At 56.6% G+C, this 9,097-nt stretch overlaps 1 protein-coding gene across 2 annotated transcripts; it reads left to right on the top strand.

The window, feature by feature from the left end:
- The first annotated feature begins 19 nt into the window (after window positions 1-19).
- Window positions 20-7,651, top strand: FAM3A (family with sequence similarity 3, member A). Of its 2 annotated transcripts, none has more exons than XM_008588930.1 (9): window positions 20-409; window positions 1,822-1,935; window positions 2,510-2,533; window positions 4,675-4,798; window positions 4,930-4,988; window positions 5,517-5,567; window positions 5,871-5,955; window positions 6,028-6,154; window positions 6,992-7,651. In XM_008588930.1, the coding sequence occupies exons 1-9, from the start codon at window positions 397-399 to the stop codon at window positions 7,085-7,087; spliced, it is 693 nt and encodes a 230-aa protein (XP_008587152.1). In that variant the 5' UTR covers window positions 20-396; the 3' UTR covers window positions 7,088-7,651. The 2 variants fall into 2 exon arrangements, with proteins under 2 accessions (XP_008587152.1, XP_008587153.1); XM_008588931.1 differs by having other exon boundaries at window positions 6,896-7,084.
- The last annotated feature ends 1,446 nt before the right edge of the window (window positions 7,652-9,097 follow it).

The following is a 9,097-nucleotide window of genomic DNA, read 5'->3' on the forward strand; positions in this document are numbered from 1 at the left end:
TGGCCAGGCAAGTCCCCGGCCGGCCCGGCCCCCGTTGCCAGCCTGTAGGCCCGAAGGAACAGCCCGAGCCCGGGGCCTCCCACCGGAGGGGCCTGAGTCCTGGAGAACCTTCACGTTCCAGCCTCAGAGGCTCCTGTGGGCACGACCGTGAGCCGATGGGTTCCCAAAGGCCTCCTGGCTAGGCACGGCTTCTCCCCGCGTTCCCCAGGAACCCGGCCTGGCTGGGTGGCTGGACGAAGAAGTCGTACCAAGAATCGCGCCCGTCCCCTAGCAGGGGCCCAACACGGGCTTGTCCCTGACCCCCACCCAAACCTACCCTTCCGCTTTGTTCCCGCCAGAGCGCACGGTCCCCAAAGTGCACCTGCCGGCGGTCCCGGCCCAGCGGGAGAAGTGGACATGAGGTTGGCAGGTGGGTGGCTTCCATAGCAAACCGGAGAGAGTCGAAAATGAAACCTGGCTGGAGACCCAGATGTCCATATGTCTGTGTCTGAAGGGGCCTGGGGGGACCGCTGCGTTGGGTTTTGGAAATGGCGGCTCTGCACAAACACTTATTCTGTGACCTTGACGAAAACCTTTCCCTTCTGAGGACCTCAGCTCCCTGAGCTATGAGATGAGGACTGGTATAGTCAGTATCTCCCAACTCAGATAATAGACCAGCTGCTTTTTGGAAAATGAGTGGTGGGAGAGAGGCTCCAGGGGGCTAGGTGGACAGGTGTGGCCTCACAAGGAAACTGACAGACCTGGCTGCGGGTTGGACATGAGCCCAATGACAGCCCTGGTGCACGCAGGATAACGAAGACGAAGATGCCTTAGGGAGGGGCAGTTTGGGGTGGGACGGAGAGTAGAGGTCAAGAGTTGGAGTTCAGACCTGCTAAGGTATTAGCTTTATGACCTGGGAGGAACTGGCTGGGAGAGTGTGGGTTCAAGAGGTGTTTGGCTGGAGCTAGAAAATAGGAAGTCAGTGCTATGGTGGTTAAATCAAGACCTAGGAGTAGATGAGATCACTTAAAAAGAGTATAGGTAGAGACAAAATTCAGCCTGGGACAGAAGCCTGGGAAAGTGCAGCTTTTGAGGGGACGGTAGAGGAAATCGATCTCACCCAGGAGAAGTGTCTGGAGAGGTGGGGTCAGGAGAGCAGCCTGTCCTGGGAGCCAGTGGAGAAGTGTTTCCATCAGGAGGGCATGGGCAGCCCACTGAGAGGTCAAGTACGATCAGGGCCGACAGGTGGCCGGGGGCGGTGACACCACAAAGGTCATCCGTGGCCCTGGCAGCAAGCCGATTGGGGGGGGCAGGGCCAGCTGGCAGTAGGCTGGGGAGGGAGTGGGAGGTGAGAGGATGGAAAGGTGACTTTTGAGGGGTTTCGCGGGGAAGAGGTGAGTTAGGGGAGAGAGGGTGGGCATGTGGTTTTGAAGGAGAGCTTTTTCTTCTTTGCTTCCTGAAGATGGGAGATGTTGAAAATAAAGGAGAAAGCAGGTGAATCTAGAGGTCAGGACAGGAGGAAGGAGGACTGGAGGGGCGGGACACAAACATCGAGAGTCTCAGGCAGGACGTTGAGGGGGCGCCTGCTGGAGGGCTGGAGCCCTCCTGGAGCCAGAAGGCCCCTCCAGGCCTCCAGAGACAACCAAACTGGGCAGCCTCGAGGGTTGCAACTCAGTGTCCTCCCACCTGCCACAGTCTCCCGCTCAGGCCTGGTGGATGGCGGCCAGTCCCCACCTTCTTCCAGTAACTTGGAAGGGAGATCTGGTCGTGACAGGCCCTGGGGTCATTCTGGAGTGCACTGGTGTCTGAAGTGGGCTTGCCGCGTGTCTGTCCTGCCTCCAGGTCCCCTCCGCATTGTGGCCTTAGTCATCACGGTGGGGCTCACCTGGGTCGTAGTCAGCATCCTCCTCGGCGGGCCTGGCAGTGGCTTTCCTCGCATCCAGCAGCTCTTCACCAGTGAGTCTGGGGCCCTTCCTTGCCCCACTACAGAGGTCACCAGGGTGGCCACCTGGGCCTGTGGCTGAGGCTCAAGGGGTGGGGGTGGCTGGGGTTTTCTATCTCCTCCATGGCCAGGGTACCTGTGGCTGTCCCCAGCCTGTCTCCTGGTGTCAAGCACAGCCTTCCCCCACCACCCAGTGGCTTCAGCTGGGAAAGCCAATCAATGCCCGATCATTAGAATTCTATGCCCCATTGAGTCAGCAGGGGCAGAGCGAGGGGGCAGGGAAGCTTCCGGGGAGCATTGGCAATGACAGCCTTATTCATCCCTGCAGGCTTTTCGCTGGGCTCTGAGATGGGGAGGAGACGCTACACATTGTTACTGCTGATAGGTCACATGCAGAGTTTTTACAATTCCAATGCACCCTTTTCCTGGAGCAGGGAGTTTTGCATCTGAATGTCATCTAGACTTGAGCATACCACAGCCGGCAGGCCTGGCTTAGCCCCTGGCCCCTGAGGTGTAGGGCCATGGTGTAGAGCTCTGCTGCAGGCTCTGGGAGGCCATCACGCTAACAGAAACACTCTCTACCCACAGGCCCAGAGAGCTCAGTGACTGCAGGTAAGACTCCCGTCACCCCTGTTTCTCCCCTACGCCCGCCCCTCATGCTGCCCCTGTGATACCCCCGCCTGTACCCCGTCCTCCAGGGTTTCTGTTCTCCATTCATCCCTCCCCAAAGTAGCTGTCACAGCTTGCTGGGGCTGCCTGAACACTGGGAACCTAGAACATGAGTTACCTGCTGCCAGAAGACAATGGTGGGACAGGCGTGGGATAGTCATCCTCATTCCAAAAGGGAGAAAGGGGAAGAAAAAAGGGGTCATCTGTCCCGAACAAGCCCAAACCCAGCAGAGCAAATTCCATTAGGTTTCAAGGCCTGAGAAGAATCCTCTGTGGCCCGATGGTCTGTCCTCTGGGAACACGGGGGCGACCGCACCCTCTGGAACGGGACACAGTCCCATCCTCTGGGTCTGTGCTCTCTCTGGCCTCTGCATCCATAGCTCTGCCCTTGGAGTCGCCCTTCCTCCCTGTTATCCTGTCTCTGTGCCTTTCTGTCCAGGCTGGCAGAGTCTCTGCTGGTATAAAACTCTCAAAACCCTTGCTGGTCTCTTATGCAATTCGTGGGAGACAAGCTCTAAGACAAGAGAGTCTTCCACAGATCCTTCCTGAATAACCCCATCTCTATTCCAGGCTTCTGCTGAGAGGGTTGAGTGGACCCACAAGTCACTTGCCTCATCTCCTTACCAAACGCTCGGCCAGCCACACCTTTGGTGTTCTGTCCAGAGGACATGCTCTCATTTTTTGCAATACGATCAGGCTGAGAATTTTTCAGATCTTCACAGTCTGGTTCCTTCATGCTTAGTAGTTCCTTCCTCAATTTCTCTCATCTCGAATTTTATTATAAGCAGCAAGAAGAAACCAAGCCACACCCTCAATATTTTTTGCTTGGAAATCTCCTCAACTCAATATCTGAATTCAGCATTTATAAGTTCTCCTTTCCACAAAACACTAGACCACAAGTCAGCCAAGTTCTGTGTCACTTTATGACAAGGATTTCCTTTCCTCCAGTGTGCGATCACATATTCCTTAGTTCCCTCTGAGACCTCAGCAAAGGCACATTTAACACTGACATTTCCAGCAACAGGCTGTCTATGACGACGTGGGTCTCTAAGATAACAGAAGCTTTCCATTCTGCCCTCTCTTTCTCAGCCGGCACCAGAACTGCCTTTGATCTCCATATTTCTATCTACATGTTGTCTCTTAAAGGCAATCTAGGTCTTTTCTAGCATGCACCTCAGAGTCCTGTGCCCTCTACTCATTACCCACTTCCAAAGCCATTTCCACGTTTTTAGGTATTTGTTACATGAGCACCCCACTTTGTGGTACCAAAATCTGTATCAATTTCCTGGGGCTGTCGGAACAAAGTACCATAAACTAGGTGGCGTAAACAACAGAAATTAATTCTCTCATGGTTCCAGAGGCCACAGTTGGAAATCAAGGTGTCAGCAGGGCCCCCGCTCCCTCTGAAGGCTCTAGGGGAGGGTCCTTCCTTGTCTTCCAGCTTCCGGTGGCCCCAGGCACTCCCTGGCTTGTGGCTGCCTCACAGCAACCTCTGCCTCCGTCTTCACACGGCCTCCTCCCCTCTGTGTGTCTGTGTCTCTTCTTTTCTTATAAGGACACCAGTCATGTTGCATTAAGAGCCCAACCTACTCCAGTATGACCTCATCTTAACTGCAAAGGCCCTATTTCCAAACTAGGCACATTCTGAGGTACTGGGGGTTAGGACTTGAACGTATCTTTTGTGGGGACACAATTCCACCCATAACAGCAGCTGTCTTGTCCCCCCAACCCTGTGGAAATCGGGGGACTGGAGCAGCCCATGCTCTGCCCACCTGCTGGGCTTCCTGCCCGCCTTTGTCCACCCCGCTTTGTTCCTGGCTGCACAATGGCCTGGGCCAGCCCTCGATCTCCTTTCTCTTCTCCCACCAGTAGCAGGAAAGCCTTCTCCCTGGGGTCCTTGTCACCTCGCCAGTGGGAAACAGAGTTTCTGTGGAAGCGTCCCTGGCCTTGGCGTGAGCCACGTCCCCCTGCTGGTTCCCTGCTCTGTGGTCACTGACCCTGTGGGCCAGTCCTGACCACTGCCACTCAGATCTTGGGTGACCCTAGGGCCTGGCCCATGGATCACACCTGCTGTCCCTGCCTAGAGCCACGGGCCAGGAAATACAAGTGTGGCCTGCCCCAGCCATGTCCTGAGGAGCACCTGGCCTTCCGCATGGTCAGCGGGGCTGCCAACGTCATCGGGCCCAAGATCTGCCTCGAGGACAAGATGTTAGTTCCTTGGGGTGAATGAGGCTGGGTCAGGGAGAGAGAGGGGGGATTTGAGGCTGAGTCTGCAACGGCCCTGGCTGTGCGAGGGAGAGCAGAGCAGATGTGCCCACACGAGATCTGTCCCCTGCTAGGCTCATGAGCAGCATCAAGGACAACGTGGGCCGTGGGCTGAACATCGCCCTGGTGAATGGTGAGTCCCCCGTACTGCAGGGTCACACTTTGAACCAGAGAAGAGGGAGCTGTGCTGTGACCTGCCACCCTCCTTCCCCACCCCTCTCCAGGAGGCTTCTGGGTGTTTGCCCTCCCCTCCCCTCCTGTCCCCGTCTTCTCCCGTCTCCTCCCTTTCCTCCAGGAACTCCCAGGGAGGCCTGGGAAGGGGTCAGTGCAAGCTGAAGACTCCACAGAGGAAGCAACCCAGTGAACAAAAGCATGATAGCAGTAAAGATCTAGAAGTTTCCAGGAGGTTGGAGGGTGGTTCATGGGGAGACCCTGGAGAGCCTCAAATACCGGACAGAGACTCTGTGGCTCTGGGTGGGCTGCAGCTGTCTGAACAAGAGGACGACTATAGGGGGACATTGGAAAAGCTTCTAGAAGGGCTGCACCCTGTGGCTACCCGCCCACTGTGCCCAGAGCCTAATCTGGGGGGCCAAGGTGGCAGGGTGGAGTTGCCTTGGCGGCTTACCCAGCAGGGCCACTCCCTCCCTCCCTCTTGATGCAGGGGTCAGCGGTGAGCTCATCGAGGCCCGGGCCTTTGACATGTGGGCGGGAGGTGAGTGGCATCTGTCCCTGAAGTGCTGCTCTCTGTGTCCCCATGCTCAGGGCTTCTCAAGCACTTCCTTGGGTTCGAAAAAGGCAGGGGGAGGGGCAAGATCGCCAACTTTGTCTAGAGGCAGGGATGGCCCTGGCTTCTTTCTTATACCAGTTCGTCCCCGCACTTACTGGTGATCCCTCGTGGGGCACATCCCTGGCCCAATCCCTAGTTTAGTTTCCTTGTTTGGAGAATAGGGGTTGGTGGGGGAGGGGTGTGCGGTGGTGCCTGATGCTCCATGTTCAATGAGACTTGCCCCCGCAGATGTCAACGATCTGTTGAAGTTTATTCGGCCACTGCACGAAGGCACCCTGGTGTTTGTGGCATCCTATGACGACCCAGCCACCAAGTAAGTGCTCGCCGAGGGCAGGCTCAGCCTTGCCCTGTTACGGCAACAGCTCACGTTTCTTCCGTGTGGCAGGATGAATGAAGAGACCAGGAAGCTCTTCAGTGAGCTGGGCAGCAGGAATGTCAAGGAGCTGGCCTTCCGGGACAGCTGGGTGTTCGTGGGGGCCAAGGGCGTGGAGAACAAGAGCCCTTTTGAGCAGGTATGATGGAGAGCCTGGCCGTCCCTGGCCTTCTGCACAGGGAGTGGCAAGAGCTCCGACCTTCCCTGTCCTGTGCGTATTTCACCCTCAAGGGACTCTAAGTGGCAAAGGGTTCACATTGGCAAGACTCACAACTACGAAACCTTCCCCCCAAAACCCAGTGTCCCTGAGTCACACTGCGCGTCCTTCTCCGCTAGCCCTGGCCACATGTGCCAGGCCCTGTGCTAAGGCCTGGGTGAGAGAAGAGAGGCCCAGGCACTGCCTCACCTTTGGGAGGCTCCAGCCCGGCAAAAGCCACGACACCCCAAGCCCTGCTCTGCATGACATGCAAACAGGCTGCTCCAGTGGTTTCTAGAAGGCTCCAGCTGCTGAAAGAGCAGCTCACCACCCCCCAACCCCCCCCCCCCTCTCAATTTTTTAATCATCACCCCAGACCTATCCCCTGGACTCCAGACCCATAAAACTAATTGCTGACTTGACATCCCTACTTCAGTGTCTAATAGGCATTTTAACTCAACCTATTCAAAACTGAGCTCCTGCTGTCTGCCCCCCCCCCCCCCCCCCCCCCAGGCCTTGATCTTGCTGTAGTTTCCAGCAGCTCCCCATGGGCCGGGTGAATGCGGGGGACACACCGCCTACCTTCTCCACGTGTGCCAGGCGCACATAAGTGTACGAAAGTCGACCTCACCCATCTTCGAGGGGACAGGCCAGTGCAGCTGTTGCCACTTTTCCCTGGGACAGGCAGAGGGGCAAGTGCCCTGAGAGTGCACTGTCGGCTGCCTGCTTCTGTCCCCTGGCCCTGAGGGCCGGGCTGTGACCGCCTGCTCCTCTGCCCAGCACGTGAAGAACAGCAAGCACACCAACAAGTACGAAGGCTGGCCCGCCGCGCTGGAGATGGAGGGCTGCATCCCGCGGCGCAGCGCGGCCCGCTAGCGGCCCCGGAGGGCAGCGCCTGGGCAGCAGCACTCTCTTGCTCCAACACATCGGGGCTCCGAGGCAGTGACCAGAGTGTGGCCTCAAGGTGGCAGGGGCGGCAGGGGCCGGCCCCGTCCCGCTTCGTCACGGGAGCCCAGGTAGCCAGGTGTTTTCGGAATGCTTCGCAGGTCAGCCCCAGCCAGCCCTTTCCTCCTCCAGCCCTCTGCCTTCTTCCCCACTCCCAAGTGCCCCTGGATGGAACGCCCTGGGTGCTCTCCCTGGCACCCTTCAAGCTGACAGCAGCCACCCAGCAGGTGGGGCATCTTCCAGAGCCTGTCACTGCCCTGCGGCTAAGCCCGTTTCCAACACAACTCCTTCTGGGGAGGCAGACCTGGCAGCCACGTCCATGAGCCTGACTTCCCGCTCTCAGCAGGAAGGGCCCCTTGGAGCAGGCTGGCCTGGGGTGGCGAGGTAGCCGGGGTCTGATCACAGTCCCTAACACAGTGTGTGGCGACTTCTGAGGTTTGTCAAGAGGGCCGCCTTCTAGAAGAGCTTTGAATAAATCGATGGTCCCCAATGGAATACAGTGCATTCAGATGTTGTCATCAGTGGAGAGGCAGGGGTGGCATCCTGGGGTGTTTTAGTCCGTTTTGTGTTGCTATAACAGAAATACCTGAGACTGGGTGATTGATAAAGAAGAGAGGCTTATTTGGCTTATGATTCTGGGACAGCTGCATCTGGCATGGGCCTCAGGCTACTTCTACTCATGGCGGAAAGTGGCAGGCAGCCGGCAGGTACTAGCAGATCACATGGCGAGAGGAAGCAAGAGAGAGAGAGAAGGTGACAGGGTCTTTTTACTCCCCCCTCCCCCAGGGAGAGCATTAATCCATTCATGAGGGATCCGCCCCCATGACTCAATCAGTTTCCAACACTGCCACATTGGGGATCAAATTCCCACGAGTTTTGGGGGGACAACACATCCAAACTCCGTCATGGGGGAAGCACAAGTCACAGAGGCTCAGCCAACCTGCCACCAACAGGCCCCGCTGTGGCTGAGATGTGACAGGCGTCACCATAGCCTTACTTGAGAGAGATGGTTCTGCGCTCTGAGGCTGCAGGAACTCCCTGACTTCCTCCGACCCAGCGTGGTCCGGAGACAGAGGTTGAAACCAGCCCGGGTACCTGCCCTCACCCCCTGCCTCCTTCAGGAGCTGTGTCTCCCACAGACCTTGACTCCCTTTGAAATCAGGGCTGTGAGGGCCGAGTCCTGTGCGCTACTTGGCGTCTCTCGCAGGTTAGTTATATCCCTTCATTGACAGAACTAGCAAGAAACTAGGAGTTTTGCTGGAATACCAAATCCTGGGATGCAGAAGCTTTCTGGGTTTGAAAAATGGAGAAAAGGCAGTTTGGGCTTCCTAGATGGGAGGCATTGGGGCGTCATGGTAATTTGAGGTGCCAGTCCCACCTTGAGGTGGCCGTGTCAGGGGGCTTATGAGTCCTGCTGTGGCAATGGGCTTACCTGAGCCTTAGACTCCCAGAAATTAAATGCTGCCTGTCCCAGGGAGAGCACAGAGTGCAAATGAGACCTCGAGAAACAAAAGTATATTTAAGGAGCAGGCAGATGTCGAGTTAGAGGTGCGGGGGTGCCCAGGAGGAGAGGCTCACTGGGGAGGAAGTGGTCCTGATGCCAGGACTGCAGAGGTGAGCAGAAGGAGGACCCAGCTGACTTGTCCCGGAGGTGGTGGGCACGGCAACCAACACCCAGCCCTGACTCTGCCAAGCACTTATACGTGTGTTCCTTTTTTTAGTAGACTTTCTTTTTTTTTTTTTTTTAAAAGATTACCGGTAAGGGGATCTCAACCGTTGGCTTGGTGTTGTCAGCACCACGCTCAGCCAGTGAGCTAAACAGCCATCCCTATATAGGATCCAAACCCATGGCCTTGGTGTTATCAGCACCGCACCCTACCGAGTGAGCCACGGGCCGGCCTAGTAGACTTTCTTTTTTGTCTTTTTTTTTTTTTTTTTTTG

Source organism: Galeopterus variegatus, unplaced genomic scaffold (genome assembly GCF_000696425.1).
Source record: "Galeopterus variegatus unplaced genomic scaffold, G_variegatus-3.0.2 Scaffold5108, whole genome shotgun sequence".
NCBI lineage: Eukaryota > Metazoa > Chordata > Mammalia > Dermoptera > Cynocephalidae > Galeopterus > Galeopterus variegatus.

Bases quoted from the DNA above. Each gene is read 5' to 3' on its own strand.
- FAM3A (XM_008588930.1), top strand. The intron at 4,989-5,516 runs GTGAGTCCCCCG...CTCTTGATGCAG, and splicing joins GAACATCGCCCTGGTGAATG to GGGTCAGCGGTGAGCTCATC. The intron at 5,956-6,027 runs GTAAGTGCTCGC...TCCGTGTGGCAG, and splicing joins TATGACGACCCAGCCACCAA to GATGAATGAAGAGACCAGGA.